General features: G+C 40.8%; 4 protein-coding genes across 12 annotated transcripts; 1 reads left to right on the top strand and 3 right to left on the bottom strand.

The window, feature by feature from the left end:
• Positions 1–749: 749 nt before the first annotated feature.
• Positions 750–5,585, bottom strand: LOC115673440 (protein FAR1-RELATED SEQUENCE 11-like). Of its 6 annotated transcripts, none has more exons than XM_056314422.1 (4): positions 4,428–5,585; positions 3,317–4,320; positions 2,208–2,651; positions 750–2,115 (listed from the first exon to the last, which is right to left on the bottom strand). In XM_056314422.1, exons 2-4 carry the CDS (start codon positions 4,286–4,288, stop codon positions 1,273–1,275), a joined length of 2,259 nt encoding a protein of 752 aa, XP_056170397.1. In that variant the 5' UTR covers positions 4,289–4,320; positions 4,428–5,585; the 3' UTR covers positions 750–1,272. The 6 variants fall into 6 exon arrangements, with proteins under 6 accessions (XP_056170397.1, XP_030451468.1, XP_056170398.1 ...); XM_030595608.2 differs by having other exon boundaries at positions 4,910–5,585; XM_056314423.1 differs by having other exon boundaries at positions 3,317–5,266; positions 5,375–5,585.
• A 1,178-nt stretch (positions 5,586–6,763) lies between these two features.
• On the bottom strand, positions 6,764–7,805 carry LOC115673407 (uncharacterized). Its single transcript, XM_030595568.2, has one exon. The coding sequence runs from the start codon at positions 7,672–7,674 to the stop codon at positions 7,048–7,050; it is 627 nt and encodes a 208-aa protein (XP_030451428.2). The 5' UTR covers positions 7,675–7,805; the 3' UTR covers positions 6,764–7,047.
• A 3,235-nt stretch (positions 7,806–11,040) lies between these two features.
• On the top strand, positions 11,041–11,997 carry LOC115673624 (uncharacterized). The gene has a single exon (XM_030595837.2). The coding sequence runs from the start codon at positions 11,271–11,273 to the stop codon at positions 11,823–11,825; it is 555 nt and encodes a 184-aa protein (XP_030451697.2). The 5' UTR covers positions 11,041–11,270; the 3' UTR covers positions 11,826–11,997.
• A 676-nt stretch (positions 11,998–12,673) lies between these two features.
• Positions 12,674–21,677, bottom strand: LOC115673653 (uncharacterized). Of its 4 annotated transcripts, none has more exons than XM_030595878.2 (23): positions 21,293–21,673; positions 20,710–20,789; positions 20,487–20,573; positions 20,331–20,381; positions 20,123–20,240; positions 19,959–20,015; positions 19,424–19,488; positions 19,224–19,307; positions 18,394–18,444; positions 18,228–18,290; positions 18,094–18,140; positions 17,385–17,454; positions 17,165–17,227; positions 16,711–16,800; positions 16,571–16,609; positions 15,893–16,042; positions 15,738–15,815; positions 15,556–15,641; positions 15,081–15,129; positions 14,911–14,991; positions 14,627–14,720; positions 13,602–13,713; positions 12,674–13,096 (listed from the first exon to the last, which is right to left on the bottom strand). In XM_030595878.2, the coding sequence occupies exons 1-22, from the start codon at positions 21,669–21,671 to the stop codon at positions 13,649–13,651; spliced, it is 1,947 nt and encodes a 648-aa protein (XP_030451738.2). In that variant the 5' UTR covers positions 21,672–21,673; the 3' UTR covers positions 12,674–13,096; positions 13,602–13,648. The 4 variants fall into 4 exon arrangements, with proteins under 4 accessions (XP_030451738.2, XP_030451739.2, XP_056170646.1 ...); XM_030595879.2 differs by having other exon boundaries at positions 12,674–13,014; XM_056314671.1 differs by lacking the exon at positions 12,674–13,096 and having other exon boundaries at positions 13,659–13,713; positions 14,925–14,991; positions 21,293–21,676.
• Between the last annotated feature and the right edge of the window lie 1,986 nt (positions 21,678–23,663).

The following is a 23,663-nucleotide window of genomic DNA, read 5'->3' as shown; positions in this document are numbered from 1 at the left end:
AATCTCATTTTGCGACGTATGGTAATATTGCACCACAAATAACCCAGAAAATCAGCTAACCTTGTATTTTATTTCACCAAACAGCTCGCCTCATGTTTAAACATGCCGAATATAGTCATGGATGTTGAAATGCTAATTGTTTGGTCATATAGTCCAGGTATTAAACTTCCTATTCTTTAGGTTATGAAGTTTCATCCCAAGGTTAGATGCTTTTCGTTGTAATTCACTACCCACATTTAAAATGGAAAATCAACTTTGGCATCTTCGTTCTGTTAGTTGCCGGTCGGGAGAGTACAGGAAATACCCTACTGGTTCGGCTACTCCCAATAAGTAAAGATTTCTACTCCACAGGTCAAAGAGCTTTGTTTTTGTGCTAATCAATATCGCCGCATTGAAATAGGCTCGTCGCCCTTCCTTGCATGGGCCGAATCTCGTCATGAAATAGGGATTCGCTGTGCATTGCATATCAGCACTCCGGTAGTGTCAGAGCTGAAGTAGGAGACACCGGATTATCGCCTGTATACTCAAACCTATCAATTTCCGCTACTTCCTGCTAGGGGACACCGAGGCAGACTTGGCTTTAAAAGTAACGAACATGCGAAAATCTGTGCGCACCAGATTGTAGCCTGTATATTCAAACATACCATTTTCTCCTCCACTTTCATCACCAGGAGACTTGAGCTTCTTTGGGGAAAATGACGAGTCCATGTTTGTTCAGCAAAGGTAAATACGGGAAGCAGTAGGAGATGGAAGAAAAGACCTGTATATAATTTGATTCTACAAATCACTTTCTGTTATGTGATCAGTTCATTCCGTACATATACTACAAGTTAAAACATAATCAGACTAAAAGCATCATCTACCGACCAAAAAATGCTTCTTTGTGTCGATCATCTATTGAGTAACTCAATATACAAGTAAGAGAGTCGACCAAAAGAAATGTCCCTGCAAAGTTCATGATTTGACCTCCGGACAAGAGTAGGTCTGTGCGTACAAAATTTGAATCGCCGCAAAAGAGTAGTCCATGGTGTCTCCGTTAGCTATAGGAAGCCAAGCCCATCTCCATTCAAATCATCACCCTGCATCATTGGGCACTAGGCTGTACCATGTCCCGACTGCCCACAGCAAGGCATGGAACATCTCCTTTTCTTATAGAGATCCACACCGCCTCTTATTTGTCTCTCTTTCATTTTTCCAGTGGCGAAAGACTCGAGAGGGTCCCGACTGCAAAACAGTGAACTATACTATCAGACTCTTCGATTTCTCCGTTAGCTATAGAAAGCCAAGCCCATCTCCATTCAAATCATCACCCTGCATCATTGGGCACTCGGCTGTATCGTGTCCCAACTGCCCACAGCAAGGCACGGAACAACGTCTCCTTCTCCTATAGAGATCCACACCATCTCTTGTTCTTCTCTCTTTTATTTTTCCAGTGGTAATAGACTCATGAGGGTTCCCGACTGCAAAACCATGAACTATACTATCAGACTCTTCGACCTCCGGAAGAATCAATGACTCCGGCGGACTATTGTAGCCAATTTCATCAGTTTCGTGTGGATGCCTACAAAATTCTTTTATTCGAGAAAGTGCTGCGCCTATTTGGTCACAGGCAACGTCTAAGCACTCTTCTGACTCGACAGATTCTGAAATTAGTGATACCATAGACTGCAATAGCTGCACTTTCCCAGCATACTCCCCAGATGTCCTTGCACTACTTTTTGTACCACACCAACGGAGAGGCAAATAACGGTCGGGAATGTGAAAACAGTTGCTGTTTGATAGAACCCGGAGAATGTGACGACAAAGGATACCTGAAAATTCAAACTGGTGGCAGCTGCAGCTGATGAATTCATCTTGAGGGATCCAGAGTACTTTGTATCCTCCATCCATCTGTGTGTGGTGTCTCACGATGAAATAATTTTCATCTACCATTAGAGAGGCATATTGCGGTGCCATTACAATTTCCTCTTGTAGTTTGGTAAATGCATACGGTGTTAGAACAGAAGCAGCATGAGATTCAATCGGAGATCCAGTTTTGAGGGTGACTTTGTGGATTTTTCGTTGCAACTTTTGCTTTGCCCCTGCTTCGTCCTTTAGTTCAACTATAGCAGCGACCTGCAATGAGAGATATAATATCAGGATGCAGATAGAATTAACCATAAGTTCTTCTATAATATGGAGAATGTAAAGAGACTACTACAACTCACCTGCTCCACTAAATTATCAAGATCTGATTGAGCACTTAAAATCCTCTGGATGTAAGCACTGACTGCCTCAGATTGGATAGTGCAGGTCATTCCCGCACAAAAGTAAGATCTCAAATATGGAAGGGCCCAAAACATACGCAATGCGTACAAGCTATTGATATGCTTATTTCCATGTAGCCCATACATGCTGACCATCTCCCTCCATCCTTCTTCAAAATCTTCCACGCTATGCAAATCATAGAGATGATGAAAGTCTGCCTTCCATTTGTCATATCGTGGCCCAAGAAGCACTGAAAACCAATCAGAGAACTTCGCAACAATATGCCAGATGCAAAAAGCATGTTTTGTCCTTGGCATCTGATCTGCAACTGCTTCTTTCAGCCACATGTTCCGGTCAGTCAAAATGGTTCCCGGAGCCTTTCCATTCATGAAACCCAAGAATGTCTGTTGCATTTAAGGTGTCAAGCTAAAAATGAGATAACCATGAAAACTAGAAAAAAAGATATTGCACGTATTAGAGTCAGAAAACTGTTATGTCTCATATCAAGATGCTAGGAACATGGCTAAAACATGAGAGCATTGGTTGGGAGAATAGAACTGCCGAGTCTTTTGTCATCTAGAAGCAATATGATTTAGGTTGTTATAATTCTTTAGGCTAAGTTTCACCAGCTACAAGAACAGCAAGAGTTATTCTTCAGCAAGAATTTAGAAAATGCAGAGAGAGAGAGAGAGAGAGAGAGAGAGATGTTGAACTCCCAATAAAGGAAAAAATGTACTCTTACTCGCGTGCGGCGTCCCCCCCTCCCCCCCCCCCAAGGTCCTTTAGATCCCCAACCCAAACATGTGACTCACGCTCAGATATGATTGCTTGAGCCAAATGGCAATACTTACTTGCATGTTAAGAAGATATGAAGTGTGCCTCCAATTTCGGTTGTCAACATGAAAAGCAATTCAACTAGCCTAAGTTCAGCCATTTGGCCAGACCGAAATCTTAATGTACAGCAACAGCAAAAAAAAAAAGATATCAGATTCTAGCATATATTCAATAAAACAATGGCAGAAATGGTCCATAATGGTATAGGTCTTCTAGAAATGAGAAAAGTACCTACCTTCAGTGCCCATGAAAAAGACTGCACATTCTCATCCCGAAGAAGTACACAACCAAAGAAACAATTCATTCCATGATTATCAACTCCGACCCAAATTCCTAATATCATATCATAAGCTTCTAAACGGTGGGTAGTATCAAATACTGCCGCATCTCCGAAAGCCTCATAGGATCTAATGGAAGAAGCATAAGACCATGCAATATATTCCAATCTGTTATTTGCATCTAGCTGGAAGTTGTATTTGAAGTTGGGATCTTTATCCTTCTTATCCTTGCACATTTTGAGAAGGTCTATAGCGTCATTATCACGATCCACGCGTCTAAAAGATTGTAACAAGTTCCTGACATCTATTTCCGTGAAAGGCAAACAACCAAGCTTGACACCCTTCTCCAGCTCCATTAATCTTAACATTTGTCGCACTGACATCCCAGCTTTTGCATACATGCAAATCCGGCTCTTGTCATCCGCAGACATGGTGCAGTAAGCAGGAAGCAGGTGCACATCATTTGATTTAAAGAGTTCGTGATTGTGGATGTTACTAAAACCGGTAATTCGCCATTCAGGTACGTCAAAATCAGCCCTTTTAACAATTCGCATGAATGCTTGACATCCGCAACGAGATGACTTTCGATTTCTTTGCAGCTTTCCATCATCAGAAGGCTTTATCTGCGGATAGCCACCACGGTGACAGGTGAAATCCCTTCTGGTAATCCCCCTCCCCACCCCATCTTTCCCTCGAGTTCGATGCCGTCTAATTGAAAAGCCACACTGCTTTGCAAAGCTGCAATAAAACTCATATGCAGCATCTTGTGAAACAAATCTCTGGCCAATAAATGGGACGAGATTAATTGAAGTTTGTCGAGACAATATGGTTTCCTCAGGCAATTCCTCTATGGTACCAAAATCATTTGGGGATGAAACAGTATTATTTTCAGAAGTTTCCTTCATCACGCTTGTTAATTCAGACATCATTGCACCATCTATAAATCAGTGCTGGAGCACACCTGCAAGAAAACCTTTGAAGATGGTGATACTAGGAACATGACATGGACATAAACCACTAATATGAAACAGAAGATGTTAACAGCAGTGACCCGTGACATTAATACACCTGTTACCATGATACATTCTTTGCAGGAAATCTTCTAAGAGTGCGTACAAGCCCCGAAAACAAATGGAGGAAAACTCCAGGATGACTTGCATTTGGCTTTTAACATGACTTTAGTCATTTCGTGATGAAACTCAAGGAACGAATTTTACTAAGGCACATTCTGCCTCCACCCTCTCCACACAACATTAACTTCAGTTACCTCCTATCACCTCTTTCCCCACAAACACATTGCTGATTGTATTAAGACTGAAGCTGCTGTACAGAATATCCCACAGTATTCTCAGGATCATCCGGGTTAATGCTCATGCTGACATCACACAACCCCGGTCTGAACAGGAAAAACAAAGTGCCACAACACCTGAATACTTCATTTGCAGCGAAATTTCACGCCTGAAGCAAACAAGCCTGTCCAAAACATAACCACCATATTCTCATCTCACTGCAAACACTCTAAAATGGAATAAAACAAAATCTTGACTTACCCAAATAGATTTTCCCCATAAACGAGTATCCTGCCTGCATTACTCGTATCTGAACTACATTCTAATCGATAAATCAACTATAATCGAACGCACAATCTGGTCAAACGTGCCCCCCAACGTGAGTCCAGCTACACAACATCGCTTCGGCATCAATGCCATCTCAAAACCCAACTTCCACTTCCAGTGCAAATTCGAATCTTCCCACGAGACTGTTCAACAAAGAGGCACTGATCATATCCTAATCGATTCCAGCGAAGCTAAGCCCGCAGCTCCGACAGCCCAGAATCCAACCAAAATCAACACAATGCGCGAAATTCAATCAAACCATAGCCCCAGGACACATCGGCAAGCACTTCTCTAATGCACAATCAAAAACCGGCTCATCATCACTCGGGATCACTCGATCGATACTGGAACGAAATCAGCGCACGAAGTCCGCTGAGGAATCGGAACGAAGCTACTCACCTGCCACGCGAGGGAAGAGCGGCTCAGCAGGAGAAGACGCGAGCTTGCAGGATCTCGAAACGCTTCATCTTTCGCGGCAGGGAAGAAATTTTGCGGCGAGCGGCGAAGAACGAGCACGGCGGGGGGATTCGGGGAGACGATGGAGGGTGTGCAGAGCGCATCCGCGGAGGAGGATAGCATTCGAATAGGGGGAAATGCTATCTTGCGCCGAGCGTGAGGGTGGTGCGGGGCGTTTTGATCGTCGATTTGATCACAGGTTTTTTCGGCCGTGGTGATCAATGCCGGCCCGGCCCGGCCATTGGAATAATACATAACACATAGCAAAATTAATCAAATAATTGTTTTTTTTGGTCATTTTACTTTTTTCAGCTGAAAATCCCGCCGCGATGTTAATAAATCTGTTATTCTGTGCAAAGTAAATATCTGTATGAAGCTCTTTTATTTGACGGAAATTAGATAATTTTAATTTTCGACTCGTGCTTTAAGAAATGGATAGAAAATTACGGTAAGGTATCATGTCATTTCATCACAAAGCTCATTGGAGAATTACATTTCGTTGATTTCACAAAATCTTATGAGATGTTCGATATCACTAATAATGGACCTAGAGGCTACCCCCTTAAATTAAAATAACATTTATAATATAAATTTTCAAGTATATTTATATATCTATGATATATTAGTTTAAAAAAAACCATCCCGTCCCTCTCTAACTCAGACTTCTTGGTTTTCCATCGAATTTGATCCGTTTATATATCCGTCCAGATGCAGCCCTCCTACATTATTTAGTTTACTAATTCTTTAGACCCGACATTACTTAAAATTGATATGTGAGCAAGTTAAAAGCCTTCACAATTATAATTAATCCGGAAAATATTTTCATCCCAAACCTTTCCAATGGAAGTAAACGACGAGAAGCTGCAGCCATTTCACTTGCAAGTCCCGATAGCTTAAACTTTCGGGTTCAATTTTTTATCGGCAATCGCCTCCTCCATTTCGTTTGGAACTTCATTGTATCAATGCTATGATTTGCTTGCGAAAAATCAGCTCCTCCACAAACAACGTGTTATAACCAGAATCGCAATCTTTCCAAAATAGATGCTCCCCTTTTTTTTGGAACCCACGGAAATATTACAAGTTTCGATTCCATAATGAAACAAAGTTTTACCCTCCATAAGCAAAATGAACATCTTCCAGCTTTAAATTTTCTTTATTTTTTCTATAATCTAAGGACATTGACGTAAAGATTATATACTCCGATTACTAGAATATGGTGGGTGTCGACGATGAATAACAAAAAGTGCAATGCAAAAAGTACAAACATTTATAGAAGAAGTAGAAAATAGACGACGTCGACTCTTCCCCCGACTCTTGACAATTTTCATGTGCTTCTTCCTTAATTTAATGTCCTAACATTGCAAAAGAATAAACCAACCACCAAATGTAACAATAAAAATGAAAATACATAAGGTATAAATAGACACCATCATTTTCTCTTTTTAATCCAATCTCCTCAGCCTCACACGACGTCCGTCGGCCTATGCAAATTTCATTTCTTTTTTTTTTTTTTTTGGACAATAACATATGCAAACGAAGATCATCGTTTATTTTCGAAAACCCTAGTTATTACGTGCATGCATGGCAACATATACGTCGTCTGTACCGACAGATTGTTAATGAGCATGACGCTTGCTGCGCCGACGGATCATCTCGTTGTAGTTCTGCGCCCTCATCTGCTGGTAAAACTGCGCGATGAACTCCTCGGCCTTGGCATCGATCATGTCGTCCCCACCATTTGCATCGTAGGCACTGCCCTCGTCGTCCTCGTCGTCATCGGAGTCCCCCTCGGCGAGCTCCTGCAAATTGACCGCGGAGGCGTAACGGCTCGTGCTCCCCCCAGAGGTGGACGAATGAGAAGGCGAGTATGGCCTAGCCAGCGTCGACACGGGGGACGCTGGGAGAACGTCCACAAAGTGGTCGCCTGGGGAGGGCAGCGTGAGCACCAGTGCAGGGGCAGCGGCCTCGCGCGGCGGGGACTGGTGGCCCTGCATGTGCAGGGGACGCATCGAGCCCACGACCTTGTTCAGCACGCCGCTCGCGGCCACCTCGATTTGGACGGTCGGCTTCGACTTTTTGCCCGATCCACGGCGTATCATGAACAACGCGGTCCTCAGGAGGTGCATCGCCCCACGCTTCTTCTTGGGCATCGCCTGTGGCAGTTTCTTCTCGTCTCTGATGACGACGATGGCATTGGCCGGGACGGCGGCGGCGGCTACGGTGGTGTTCGGTTTGCTTTCCATATGGGAAAGTTTAGGGGAAAGCAAGGAGAGGATGATGGATCGATGGCTGGCTTATGTTGCCCTGCAAAAATGCAGGGCGAGCTGGTAGAGAACTTTGAGAGATGGTGTTCAAGCAATCGCCTCATATATATATTGAAGGTCTCCAGTTTCATTTGCTAAGTTGGCATTTGTGCGCGTAAAAGAAGGTAGCCAAACTGTAGTCCCATATAGAATATTCCGAAGGGTTCAGTTTAGCAGTGCCGTTGACAAATTGACGAAATTAGACATCTCAGTTTGATCATACTTAAATTGGCTTCTATACATTATAATCCCTTAGAAAGAGAGAAAATAAGAATTCGTGGAGTACTTATTTCTCTCCCTCTTAATATTAGGATCTTGCTAGGGACACTTATTAACTTTGCATGCATAAAAAACAAAAAGAAATTTGCCGAAAGCGAGCGAATGTACAATTTGGTTCTTTCGCGACAATGAGATGTTCGGATTCATCTCTACCGGATGTTACGATAGACGGGCCGGAGTAATTACATGAGCATAGGGTTCGTGCCGAGAGAGGCACCCCAAGAGTGATAATTAGGATACAAAATCCATCTTCTCTAGTTCTTTTTCCTTCATTTTCAAGACACGGCCTATAGACTATTTAATAACTATGTTTAGGGTGCTCTTAATGCACTTCCTTTGGCAGTTGTTATGACACGAGGAGAAACCAAGTAGCAGCACCAAATAATCAGAAATTGCAGAGGGTAAAAATGGTCATGAGAATTTGTCCAAATTTTATTTTTGGTTGGTCAGACTATTTGTCCAAATTCAGTATAAAAAAAAATTGCACAGAGAGAGAGAGAGAGAGAGAGAGAGAGAGGTGTTTGTGTCGGAAACAAGAGGTGGTTAATCGTTTCCTGGGCAGTGCCGGTTCTTACGCCTGTGACCCCGCTCGTTGTTTCTTGCCTTCCTCAACTGCCTTCTCTCTCTCTTCATTATTAGCCATTGTTATTGGCAACAGCTTTGCATGCATAAGCAAAACTTACATACCAAATTCCCTCTTTCCACAAACCATGCACACACAAGGTGCATACTCCATTCTTGTGTATCGTCGAGCCCAATGAATATATCTTTATGTTTGAAACATTCGGTCGAGCCATTCACGCACCTCTCGTTTGGTAACATGTTTCGTTCGCCCGAGATTTACCCATTTAATTAAAGTGGGCAACCTTTTTGTCATTCAAAAGATGTATGTATTTCTTTAAATATTTCAATATAAATAAGATATGATCCATGGCCGCAGCTTTGTCAATCTCGATCTCGGGGTTGGCGTCGTAAATCGAGGCGCTTAAAGGAATTCCTAACTCGGGAACCGAAAGTTACATGTTCAAATTTCACAGATTGCGTGCAAACTGCTTTAGATCATATCAATCGAATATGTAACAAGTATAGTCATTAATAGTTTATGAGGCTCGCAAGGTGTTTCACGGGTTTTTGTGCCCATTCTAAAATTATAGAAAGTGCGAAATGTTGGAAGATTTGACGAACTTTCTGGTTCAATACAGTGAAACTCTAATTGGATTCCTCCACCTGTTTTTTTCGTTGCTGTGCTAGGCATGGGCTTGAAAAGACGCACGCAAATCTATTCCTGTTGCAGTCATTGTAGCTCCCCCCACTTGATCGCGTGGGAATATTATTATATGCTATATTTAATATAACATATTATAGGAAACATTACTATAGCAATTTGATCTACCATTATATAACCATGTTAGGATCGATTCATTTATAGTCGTCATTTTGCACCTATCAAGTAGTTCGTGCAAGTTCATGCGAGATTAACTCTAATAGTTATAGCATGAACTGACCTTGAAAGATGTTGGTAGTTAAAACTCTCAAATCGATGGTGATTTAGAACAATTGCGCAAAAAAGTTCTCTAATATTGACAATATATGATCTAATTTTTCGGCTCTCAATTTTCGGGATACTATTATACAAATGATATTCGATGGCTCCTTTCGCTGACTTCGAGAACAAATGCTTTACTACAGTGGCTGTCTTTTGAACCTCTAATTATTGGTGAAAAGTGAAGCTGATTGATCGAATCAAAATGAAATGAATAAAAAGGGAAAATATTTTCATAGACTCATATGATGATCCAACTAAAAATTGATTAATTGGATTAGAAAGAGGACCAGACGTTTACTTGGACAAATGTCATGTTAGAAAGATGGCAAAAGCTCTCTAGTTGTGTCTATCGAGGGGTCATGTAATGGTCCAGTTAATTTATTTTCTAAGTGTCATAAGCATTCAAAAACTAAAACTATGCCCTTATTTATACCAACTCGGAATTTATGATAAACATTGGCAATGACATAATGATAAAATTATACACTTAAAAAAGATCTCGGATATTTAATATCCACGTTCCCCTTAGACACTCTAATGGTGGCTAACTTGGTAGATTGTATCGTATTTCTCAAATCATATGAATCCAGGGCACGTGTTATTAAGCATACTTAACAAGGAAATATTCAATTTTCAATGCATGCAATGTATGTATATCACGAGAACAATCGATTGGTGTATTACAAATTAATGGGGCGCTTCTTAGCAGAACTCTTTTTCAGCAATGCTCGCTATGTCAACAACATTTAAGATACTCTATGTCTTAAAAGAAAAGTTAGATGGCAAGTCACTTTTAAATTTGTGCATTACAAATTGTTCCCTACTTTTAACAAAACCAGAAGACAGAATACACGCCTTAAGCTTACATTGCTTCAAAAATCAGAACATGGAAAACACAAAGCGAGTCCGAATTTCCTGGTATTGAAAGCTTGGAACACGTCTTTTGCCGCGTTCCAGTGGGAACATTAAGGCGACAACATAAAGTGACGTGCCAAAGTCAAACAAACGAAGCTGTACGAAGCTTGACCTAGAGGGTTTACTTCTGTATGTGTATAAGTTCAATCAAGCGATGGTACCGTACAGGCGTCGTCGTGCGGGGTATGCGCTCGGACTTCGAATGATGTCGATACGGATGGATCCGCAAGTGCCATGCGCATATCCAACGCACGGGACAGGCACGACCCGTCGCATCAACCGTAATATTCAAATGACCCCGATCACGATGTAGGTGCTCTTAACCTGTTGCCCGACCCGGCAGGCCGGAGTAATCTCAACGCACATCGCGCGGCGGGGATGTAACATAACAGTAACACCAGTATCTCCTGAAAACCAGGCGAAGCCTCACATGATTTCACAGCTAATGACATGAGAAGGCTCGAGGTAAGTCTAGGGATGGATGGGGTCCACGCTGAAGGAAAAAAATGGATGCCAGTGAAGTAAAACTCCAGCTTGTTAATCCGCGTAAGGCCGTGTTCGCTTCCTCTTCAGTCTTCACAGACATTATATAACAACAGCATCGCACACCTGACAATTCCAAAGTAAAGATCAAGAAGCTTATACTGGTCTTTCGTCTCGCTTCCTCTTCACCCTCTCTTTCTATCTCGCACTTGCTTATTTACACCACGAAGAAAGCATCTTCTCCGCTGTTGGGCTTGCGCTCGTTTGCCATTCGTCGTCCTTGCCGTCCTTGTAACACGCCCTGCGTCCAGAAATGGCGAGCAGGGACTCCGGCATTGCCCGCAGAGCTTGGGACATGCTCCGCCTCGCTCTGCTGTGGCTGACGAGAGGCGGCGTGTTCAGGCGGCTCCTTGCGGTCAAGTTCCGGCTCGCAGTGACTAGGTTCGTCGAGAGCATCGGCAGTGGCTGCGGCCGCCGCAGCTCGATGCCTCGAGATAGAATCCGCTATGGGGAGCACGAGTTCTCGTTTGACGAGACTCCGATCTTCCGCATCAAGATGCACCGTCCCAGAGGATCCATGATGTCCCACTTCCGCCTCCCTCGCATCCCCTGCATCAGCCCGGATGTCGATTTCGACCGTGGCTTCTTTGAGCACGACAAAGACGGCGACTGGGAGAGGAAGAGCTTGGTTGGCGATCGAGACGGAGGAGAATGCATGTGCGATGGAAAGGCATCGGAATCGTGCGAAGGAGAAGGGATTGACGTGAGAGCAGAGGAGTTCATAGCAAAGTTCTATGAGCAGATGAAGCTGCAGAGGCAGATTTCTTACTTACAGTACACGGAGATGCTCAACAGGGCCGCCAGCTGAATCATAAGTCCACAGTACCCTTCTGGTTCTGCGTTTTTTGCTAAGCGTGCGACATGTTTGTACAGACTGGAGCTTTAACACGTCTTGAGTATTGAGTTTCATTGTTCACCATCTTCAATGTCCTCGTTCACTTCAGTGGATTTCATTTCTTATATAGTTATATTCATATTCATCATTTTTTGTAATACTATTTAATTATATATTCAGTGCCCAGAACAAACATCATACATCTGTTACGTATAATGCTGATGTGATATCCACAAAACAACCATACCTATCCGTGATTTGGAATTCAGAAACTTTGCGGCCATCATGTCAATGAAATGAACGGCTCTTTCGGCTTCGGTGCAATACCTCTTCAACGCAACATGTGGTATATGGATAGAAGAAATACTCTCAAGATGCATATGCCGTCGCCGAATGTACTAAGAAATCCCTCTGGGCTTCCGTACATGTTTGACGAACTGCGTAAATTTTTTCTGCCGCGAGTAATTAGACTTCCCCTAGATATCAACTTCACTCTACCCAAAGAATTTCACTTCAACAATCACGTAGAAAGTATCATGAGGAATTTGGTACTGAAAAGGATCCGAGGCGTACCCGCAGTGTGTCCGATTGTAGATCAGAAGTTCAAAACTCACGCAATGATCTGATATGTATGTATGTAAGAACAGAGAATAGAAATCTTACACATGGAATCAATGCCTGACAAGAAAACGGAATTTGCCAAGAAAAGAAGTTGGGGCTGACATGGAATGCATACACAGCGATGCCTCTGTGATGTTCATACTCTATTTGATTGGTCCTAAAAACAAGCGTCACCCGGCATTGCTCCAACAAAATCCACATTCTACCGAAGTTTCGACCATTACTTCTCTTACATTCCCAAAAATTATGCAGAAAGTGCTGAAGCACGGTTCATAACGTCAGGGGAAAGACAGATCGAAGAACGAAATCACAGCATTTTAGCATCCACTGAATTTCAAAATGTCTAATCTCCTTACTAGTACAAAAGAAAGAGGGGAAAAGGGGAAAAAACAGTTCTCCATATTTAATAGTTATATCTGGGCTGAGAACCCAATTAAGGCAACTATGGAGCACTTCGATGTGATGAACTCACATAGTCAAATAGGTTTCCGCCAGCTTGAGCTACAAAATTGTGGGTTGCATATCTCTTTGAGGTTTGGCGCTACATCATCAAGAAAGAAAAATGTCTGGTCTAAGAACCATTGAAGCCGAAATCTACAATGAGCTATTGCCTTTGACATCCCCTATCAAGGACAAGACGAAGGTTTAGAATTTCTAAATGAAAATGACATGCAACATTAGTAAAGAACAACTATTTTTGGGCAAACGAACACAGCAAGCAGAGCATGCTAAAGACTTCAGTTCCGCGCATACTTTATGAAATTTTAGGATCTAAATCAAGCCAAAATCTGTCCAATGTCAATGTGCAGTCAAGTTCTAAATAACGACAATTTACTAAGGAATATTTAAGGTGAATGCAAATACCACAACACCTGTTTAAGTGTTAGAGAGGCATTCTCATAGCACCCAAAAGATGCGCTCATTCAAGCCAGTGTTACTACAAGAAGCAATTAAGCAGATGCAAATAGTGTGAGGATCAGCAACGAATTGCATGACCAAACAAAATCCTAACCTTAACTAAAGAGATGCATGCATGACTACAAAGCCAATTCTTCAACTGGACAAAGCCACAGTTATCTTCTATATGGTGAATACCTTAACCATTTTTCCATTTTACTAATTGCCTACCTCATAAAAACTTTTTGAGTGTTTAGGCATGGGAACCAACAGATGGATCAATTCCCATTTTGATGTCGGCTAAGATATGCTTTCAACTGCCCACTTGCCGCCAAGATAAATCCTGAATCAGAGTAACACAAGTAAAGATGTGATGTCCCAGTAAAGCTTTAGGAACATGCATAAATTATTAATCAATTCAAACCCTGAAGACAAAATTACACCTTTCAACAAATCCAAAAATATACTTGAGGCACTATTCAGGTTGTTCTCCCCATTTTGCGCTACCAACAACAAATCCACAGACATTCAATTCTAACCTATACAACTTCCTGAAAGCCGGAGATAAGGTGTTGATAAAAGTTCGACTTAAAAACTACTACAGCGCGGCAGCGCCACACTGCTCAAATCCCAAACTCATAGCTATAACTGCATACATGCAGTATCTGCATGAATTACTATAAACTTATATCCTCTCATTAAATTAACTCTTACTGATAACGAAGTCTATAGTCAACTTCTTTTATCACTTTCCTTGATGAGAAGTCCCTTCAAAAGAATAGGAAATGTAGCTAATTTTTATTTGAACTAAATATATAAAAATAAATAACTGCATGATGAGATAAATTAATACATAAGTAAAGAATACATTAAACCAAATTAAAGCCAAGTCAATCTTTTCAATAAAAATTAAGCCAAATAAGAAATACAGACCAAAAGATAGGAAAAGCGCATTAAGTTGCTAAGAAATTCAATTATCGCTGATGAATTCATAAAATTTTCATTTCTTTTAGAAATATTATGAATCACAAGCCCATGCGTAGCATGGTATGCTGCTAGTGAAACAGATGAACCTTGAACCTATCCGCACAAAAAGCAAGTCTTAGGATGCATGTAAGTAGAGCACAGCCACAGGTCCTGATTCTTCATTGTTGTTCAGTAGATAACAACAATGCAACTGAAAACTTATATACTCGTATAGTTCTCAATGAGAACAAGAGATATTTTGGATTAACAGGCTTGCTCATTCAAGATACCTAGAAATAGAGCTGAGGGCCTCCCAGGTCGTGACTTAAATTCAGGGTGGAACTGGACACCTACATAAAATTGATGAGTTGGAAGCTCCAAAATCTGCATGCAAAAACCAAGTAATTCAGTTCATTTTGTAGTTTCCAGGCCAAGTTCTGACCAATCCCACTCATACTTAAGAAAATAAATTGAGATTCTTTACATGTCAAAAGAATCCTAGCTCCAACAAAAAGGAAATTCATAAGTAATTAAAAAGCCAGATAACCAAAATATCACTTGGCGGAAAACCTACCTCCATTCTCCTACCCGTTTCGTCCCTTCCAACAAATTTTAATCCAGCTTCTTCTAGATTTCCAATCACATCAGGGTTTACCTGCATCATCCCATGATCATCACAAAAGTAACTCTATGATCTTCATGACACTTCATCTATAGCAAAATCAACACTAGCTTCCAGCTAACCTCATATCTATGCCGGTGTCGTTCATCAACATATTCTGAGTTGCAATACCTATAAATAAGCAAGCAAAATTGAGAAAACGAGAGAATGTATTATTCCATTTATAATCTCATAACACTTCTAATAACACAGTTACCTTACAGCTATTTCTTGCAAATCACTAAGAAAGCCAAATACTAATAATTACCCAGTATTTCAATATAGACCATCATATTTAGCAAAAATTGTGTTTTTTGTATCAATCCCAATACCTCAGCTTCTAGAAACTGAACATCAATGTCTAAGCCTCAACTCAAGCGACCCAAAAAAATGTTCTGCGGATGTTTACTAGACAGAACGGTTAATCTTTTCTTTTCTAGAACTTCACAGTCCCCAACTGCCCCAATTTCAAGATGCATAATAGCTCTTTTTCCACTTAAAGGGCACATGGACAAATAGCACCACAGACAAAAACGAAGTGGAAAATGTATCACCTACAGTTTTGAAGTGATGCAATCTGGTGTCTGGAATAATGTTCTACGGGAACCCAGTCTCATGGTACTTCCCATGTGCGTTCTTGATCCCTGCACGCACATAACTGCATATTAGGACCTTAGACCAAATAGCACACTTGCACATACGATCTTTGTTAAGTTTTAAAACAAACAATAAAGCCACACCTCAGGCATGAACATTACGACAGGATTGGGCGTCTCAGCATCAAACTCTGTGCTGTTTGCTGTATCCAAGCCCAAAACCTAAATCAGAGACAAACATTAGTATAAATCTATATGCACACAAGAAGGGATGATCAAGGCTAAGTTAATGTACTTACAGATCTGGCAAACTCAATAACAGAAATTTGCATGCCCAAACAAATCCCAAGATAAGGGACATTATTTTCTCTTGCATACTTAGCAGCCAATATCATTCCTGTCACACCACGATCTCCAAATCCACCTGGAACTATGACACATGATGCATTCTGCACATTTATGCAAAAAAGGACATACAGCTATTATTTATTCAAACAACGGGAAAAAATGTTCCTCACCTCAACAAAACATCAATTGCGTTCGATCGACTTAAAAGTCACACGATAATAAAATGACAGGTTCTTGTATAAAGTCACAAGCATTTTGCTCAAAGACTTTAAACTACCAGATCTAATAAGCCATATCAAAAAAGAAAGAGAAAAATGACCAAAAAAAAAGTTGGTAACTGAAAATTGTGGTGATATCAACATTAGCACCGCAGAAAAAGCCAGGAAGTTTCTATGCAACAAAGCGTTTTTTCTGTTATTTCCGCTGCAATGCAAGCACAACAAATGCCAGTTGTTATAGAATACCATGTGCCTCTGTCATGAGAGCACACACTAAAAGTTGAAAGGAAAAAAAAAAACATTAGCTCTTAATCCATTGTAATGGCAATAATATTCATGTGATGCTAGCGAAAAATTCCACAAAGGTCATAGACAGAGAGAACAAGTTTGACAAAAATTAGTGATTAATACCTTCAGAGTTTCCCATGCTGCTGCATGCGCTTGCGGTGTCTGCATCAAGCAAAAGCATATAAGGAAGATAAATACAATAGAGAAACATTTGGAGAGACCCTTCATCATTGTAATTTTGAATGGAGATATGTAGTACAAACCGATTTTGCACTATCCTCTTCAAGGTCAGAAGCTGCAATCCAATCAATCGCTGGCTTCAAAGAACAAGCAATGCAAGCATGCAACAGGGCCTGTAAACAAATTAGTATGGAAGATTGATCAAATCCCAGATGTTATTAGGACTCCAAATTGGCAGCTGTTATAGTTTTAAATGCTTGAACCAAAAAATAAGTAGTCGAATAGATAGATTCTGCTTAGGGATTAACCTCCTTCCAACTTGTTTTATGTTCAAAACGAAACCATGACCGTCATTATTAAACTCATAACTGTTTATAAGGATTTAACATGCATACCTAAAAGATTCTAAATTGAACAATCAGGCCACAGCAATGTGGGATTTTTTTATACATGTCAAAAGGAATCCAAATTAATTAAGATTCAGTTTCAGATATTATCATCTCAGTGAACCAAATAAGTCAGAAATTGAAATCACACCTTGACTACAGAAAGATATGAATCTGTCAGGCCAACATATTTTCCAACTAACGCAATCCTCACCTGCACATATCAGTATTTTTTAATATAAGAATCTCCCAAACAGAAATATCAAACAGATCTGAGAATCTAGCTCTAACCACTAATTAGTCAAATTAACTAGCATGACTGACAGCATAAAATTCAAACAGAAATTCCAGAAAGAAACCATAATACTAACTGAATTAGTGAGATTATCAAAATTCTCAGCTCTCCTGGTCCAATCTTCCAAATTCGGAGGGCTAGCAATGCTGAAGGCACAGTTCAAAAAAGCTGTTAATAAATCGATAAATCTGGATAAGATTTCTATGGCTACCAATGACAATAGAATTTACACCTGAAGAATAAAACAGGAAAGACAGACCAATGAGTTCAGACTATGAAAATCTAGCATTTATGCGTGTATCGGTGGGGAAAAAGAAGAAAAGAAAGGAGACCAAGATGGATAATTAATCCAGGGGTCTAAAGAAAACACAAATGAAAAATGAGTACGTTCCAATAAGACAAATCTTTTGCCTGGCACCAGAAATGATCAAGAGTAATAGACTCATCATGTTACAGTTTCACCTTTCTATAAAGACAGCATCTCTATCCATCCAAAACTAAACAGTAGCCCCTATTATTGAGAAGACAACACACATCTGGCATTATTAAAATGTCAGAGAAGAAGATTCTCCAACTCAGACAATTTCATAATAAAAACATTTCTAGCATTCCTAAGCGCCTCCAAACAAAAAAAAAATTGCATAAGCCAAAATAAACTTAGTTGGCTTAAAAATACATAAACAAGCAGCCTTCACACACACGCAAGTCTTAAGCCGATTTACAGTAATTATTGCTCTATGCCAAACTTCATGCTTATCAGGTTGAATATTTCGAAAGGAACTCACCTAACCAAGCCTAGCTGATTCAGGATTGAGATATGAGCATTTTGGTTCTACAAACAAGACAAAGAGACGTTAAGGAGACTTCAAAAGATATTTGCTAAAACTCAGAAAAATGAATTGTCAGCATCTTAACCCACCCTAAGTAAAAGAGGAACGTGCCAGATGTTAGGAACATCATGGATGTTAAGAATATTACCAATCTGAAAAAGATCAAAATGCACGTAAAAGCTATGGTATCAATAGAGGTGCTGAAGTAGCCAAATTGAGAAAACACACCAAAAAAAAAAAGAATGAACCAATTACCGGAACATGGCAAAACTGTGAAAGCTTCTCCTTCGTATTTTCCAATAAGGGCTGCAATATAAAGGTGAGACATGATTCAAAATTGGCTTAAATTAAGCAAATCACGAAACATTGCTCGTGTATATGCTAGAAAAGCTATGAGACGGGCACAAAATCTCTTTGAATTATCAACATTGGTGGCGTTAATATACAAATGTTCCAAGAAGCACAACATTCAACCAGTCTAAAGTGGGGTCCACTGTATGAATCCTAATAAATCATAGCACTCAATCATGTACTAAAGTCCCATTAAGTTATAAATGACCCGTATCTTTCCATATTGTCTTCTTCCACGTCCTTTTAGGTCATCCCGTGCCCCTTCTAACCAAGGTTTCCATACCTTGCTCAAATCTCCTCACTAGGCGTCCAAAGGTCTTTGTCCACATGACTAAGCTATCTCAAACGACCTTCGCTCACCTTGTGCTCAATAGGGGCAAAGCCTACATTTTCTGGATAGATTGATTTCTAATCGTGTCGTTTCCCGTGTGTCCATGCATCCAAAAAGCATTCTCATCTACACCACTCTCAAAAACTCTGGCTCAAAATGGCTAGGAAAGGATATTAAAGCCAAGTGATTGCCCCATCAAAACAAAATTCACTAGAGACGTTCATGAGACCTCGGTACCACACCAAAATCATGAAATGGAGCAGTGAGTCCAACAAAAGAGCAAATGACAAAAAAGAGAATCTGCCTGCAGTCTCTAGGCTCTAGACCCAGAAGAAATGAATCTTGGACCAAATTATTTCATTGAGATTAAGTTGATAGTGTTTTGCATGTGGAAATCTTATACCTGAGCAGAGCGGCAAGCTAGAAGATGAGGAGTCAAGCCTAGTGCCCTCAATTCTCTGACACTATGTTGTGTTGGCTTTGTTTTCTGAGAGAGAGAGAGAGAGAGAGAGGATATCATACACCGAGTTCAACAAAAAAATAGAAAGAAGTTGAAATTCTTTAGATCCTTTGCGATTGAAATTAAGTGAAAGAAGTGTGTACTTGCTCTCCCACAACACCTAGTACTGGTATCAGGCTCACGTGGATAAGGCAGAAGTTATCTGGGCCTGAAGAAATTGAAGATTAACATCAGAAAGCTCTCCATGTTTCAGAAAAATGAAAAAAGAAACACATAAAAGCATCACGGCACAGGCAATAACACATTAGAAGCAGCTTGTCTAACCTGGGAATATAATGACACTAGTTAAGTTATATAATGCACAAATGTCTTAATTTCAACATTTTATGGGCATCATATGCACATGCTTCCACGAGTGATACAGCGACCCACTAAGTAAAATCCAGATACCATATCATAAAAATGCTCAGTATACAACCATATAAAAGAGGACGGCTGTCTGTAAGATCACAGCATGGATAATATATGGTCCATACTGTGTAGAATTAAGTACAACGAAACAACTAAAAAAAATTAATATTAGCAAAAAAAAAAAAAGGCAAAAGAAATGCCATGAACAGATAGGGAGAAAATATCGTCCTAGTTCCTTAAAGCAGATTGAGAAGTCAAAGAGTATACCGACTGAAAATGATAATTGTCGCAGAGCCTCAATAAATGGCATGGATTCAATGTCGCCTGGACAAAGCACATCCATCAGCTCTACCCCGGGAAGGGAAAATTGTAATGTATAATAAACAAGGTCTTTTTGGGGAAACAGAACTTTATCCTCTTTTGACTCTTACCTACAGTCCCTCCTAGCTCTATAACACAAACATCGGCAGGGCCTTCTTTTCCATCCACGGGAATAGCAGAGACGGATTGAATCCAATCCTTAATCGCATCCGTCACGTGTGGAACCACCTAGAAAAGTGCAGACACGGGAAGAGCCTAACTCTGAGTCCGTAATCTCATGTCAGAAAGCAGACAAGTCATTTAGAGCACAGGGATTACCTGGACCGTCTTTCCAAGGTAATCACCTCTCCTTTCCTTCTCAAGGACAGACTGATAAAAAGTGGGGATGTATCAATATATCATCAGCATAATATAATTTCAAATGTACGTGAACAAAAATACATGGAGAAGCAGTACTGTAGTAAATTAGAGCACCTGGTATATTTTTCCTGTGGTGATGTTGTTGTCCTTGGTGAGAGTTATATCTAGGAATCTTTCATAGTTTCCCAAATCCAGATCAACCTAAGAAAAGAAGGCGAGTTGCAAAGGCATAAAATGGCATATTGAGAAAACAATCGGTCTCGGACACCGATCTTTTGCCAAAGAAAATTGAAGTACAGGGAAAACGACATTAGCAGGACATGAACATTCATGCAACCTCTCCGCCGTCATCGAGGACAAAAACCTCCCCATGCTCAAAGGGAGACATTGTACCAGCATCCGTGTTCAAATATGGATCTGCAAGTCATGAAATTGTCGAAAACAACTGAGACTTAAAAAGTATTAAAAGGGGATCAAAACAAACAATAACAACACCCAGTAAAGCCAAGAAATCTGTCAGAAGGTGCTGTCTGCATCAGTATGGTGGCATACTCCTTTTAACCCGAAATAAGTAAAATAAACCAAGAAAAAAAAGCCGCCTCTCTTTCTTAACTAGGCTCTTTAGAACTCGAAGAACTTCATTGCCGCTCGTGAACGGCAAATAGCTACTCAACCAAAGCACTAGCTTTCCTTCTTCCTGCGGTTTTGGCTTTTGAGAACTCACCCTCTCTCCCTCTCTCGCTCTCTCTCTCGCTAAAACCATTTCGTCGCCACAAACCAAAGGAGACACAGCACAGCCAAAACATCGGCGGTCACCCAAACCAAACACCTAAACCAACCAGAGAAACATCCCCCAAAAGAACACAAAACTTGCTCATGAAAGACGGTGCTCGGCAAGCATCGTCACGCGTTTCGCGAACCTATTTTGATGGAGGTAACGCGGAGGCCACAGGCTTTGAGCACGACCCCGATGCTGCTCGCCGTCACGCCCTTGCCGAGGCCGCTGACGACTCCCCCGGTCACGAGCACGTACTTCATCCTCCCCGCCTCCCTCGCCGCTCCTCCGCCCCTCTCGCTCTGGACCGAAGCGAGACCGATCGGCGCCGGCCGCTCGTGCCGCGCGCAAGGAGCTCGACGAAATGCGCGAGCGGGAAATGGGAGGAGGCGGAGAGGGACGACCGAGGCGCGACGCGACTTGGGGAGCGAGGCGGCAGTGACGCCACGCAGGGGCGGTGGTGGTGGGGGTCGGGGGAGGAGCGAGGAAGCCCTCGAAATTGAGAGAAATTTCAACCGTGCCATTACTAATCTCTCTCTCCACGGAGGATTGTTCCGTGGACATGTTCAAAAGGTCGCGTGCTTTTTATTTAGTTAAGGAGGGTGGTCGCGTCTCTTCAGATGCGTCTTGTCGTCTTTCATTTTTTTATTGGGTTAAGCATCCGAAGGAAATATTCTTCTTCTTCTTCTTTTTTTTTTTTTTTTTGGGGGTCAAAATGGGATGGACATATTTAGAACTTAAACATGTGATGATGCCTGACACCAGTGATTGACACGTGTGATGATTATGTCGACACGTGCATACGACGTGCATTAGCTTTATAAGACCCGGTATGGGGAAAGATTCTCCCAAAAGATTCTTGGAAACGAATGGTGAACGCATATGCTTGAGTGCTTGTTTGTTTCGAATTAACATTGGGTTAATATTACCAAAAATTTTAAATCGCATACGTGTCACGAAAAATCTCAAACTGATATATTATTATATCCCAAATAGGTACATATGTATCATATATACCCCAAACTGATATACTCGTATCACTTTTATCCAAAAATCATGGTAAATTTGAAATTTTTTTGGAGGTAAATGTGACATAGGAACACCGATTTGAGGTAAATGTGGCACGGATTTATCAGTTTGGAATTTTTTGTGACATAAAAATTAGTTCTAAGTAAATGTGACGCAAGGGCACCGGTTTTGGGTGAACGTGACACGGGTGTACCAGTTTGTGAGTTTTTGTGACACGAAAATTAATTTGAGATAAATGTGGCATATTTGTACTAATTTGAGATTTTTTATGATACTAACCCACTAAAATTAAGTAAAGAAGAGCATATTTTTCCGCTTTCCCTCAAATTTAATACATTATCTAAATTTGAAAAATTATGAAAAATGGATGCCAATGTTTGTGTCCATATTTGTAACGTTGTCAAATGTTTTGACTGTTTTGTTTTTTTCTCTATTGCGAAAAAGGTTTCCAGTGTTTAGGATGTCAAAATGCCTGCGCCGCAAATGTTTTGGAGGCAGCAAAGGTACGAGGAGAGACCACTTTTTGCCACCACGAGCAATCCTTTGATGCATGTGACAGAGCTCCGAACATGAAGATCCGCAATAAGAGTCTCGGGCAATAAAGATCACAAACACTTCACTCGAGCTTGAGTCGATGCGTCTGTTGACGCTGGCAAAGGTAGTGCGATAAAGAATATTTTACTGCTAAGAGCTGTCCGTAGATGCATATGGTTCAAAAACTCGAAATATAACTCTTAAGTAATGAGATTTCTCGACACCACCGACACTCTACTCGAGCTTTTCGGGTTTGGTTTTTATCAGCTTCAATAGACTCGTATGCTTCAATTAGTTGGATTTGAAGTCAAACGAATTGGATTGGCTTCTCCTTTTGCCCGAAAACCAAGTTAGTCTATGTAAGGAAATGCGAGAAATTAAGTACGTTGCCGAAGCATTTAAGGAGAGTTGAATGTAACAGTTAGACTTTCACAAAACAAAAAATTAAGAATAATAAGTTAGCTTAGTGCATAGAAATGTTTGGAATAAGGCATGAATCCCGCTTGCATGCTGAAACAAAACGTTGGCTAGTAGACACTGGACACATGTCATTTGACTGAAGAATTCTACGTGACTAAGCTCACCTCAATCGACTTTGACAGAGATTAGTTTAAAATGCTTCTTTCGGCAAGCGGGGGGCGAATTAGCTATTGAAAAATTCAAGGTCGTCGAGGACATGTTAACGCGTCGCATTAACACCATTTCAGCACTCCAATTTGAAGCTTTTCGAGTGACGTGGTCTTTATAGTTAGTGGTAAGTGATGCTTATCTTTTCAATGAATTTGCAAACTCATGTTTTAAAAGTGACAGGACTTCGATATATTATGAGACATGAAAGGCGTATTTGTTGTATAAAGTCAAATTGAGCGTTTACTAGTTTTGATTGTTTGTGAATGGTGAGAACATTTTAAGAAAAGAATCGCGAAATATTATACATACTCTAGTTTATAAAT

This window comes from Syzygium oleosum, unplaced genomic scaffold (assembly GCF_021117445.2).
Source record: "Syzygium oleosum isolate NSW1041296 unplaced genomic scaffold, Sole_v2.1 Sole_v2.09, whole genome shotgun sequence".
Lineage (NCBI taxonomy): Eukaryota > Viridiplantae > Streptophyta > Magnoliopsida > Myrtales > Myrtaceae > Syzygium > Syzygium oleosum.
This window is presented reverse-complemented; position numbering and strand designations above follow the sequence as displayed.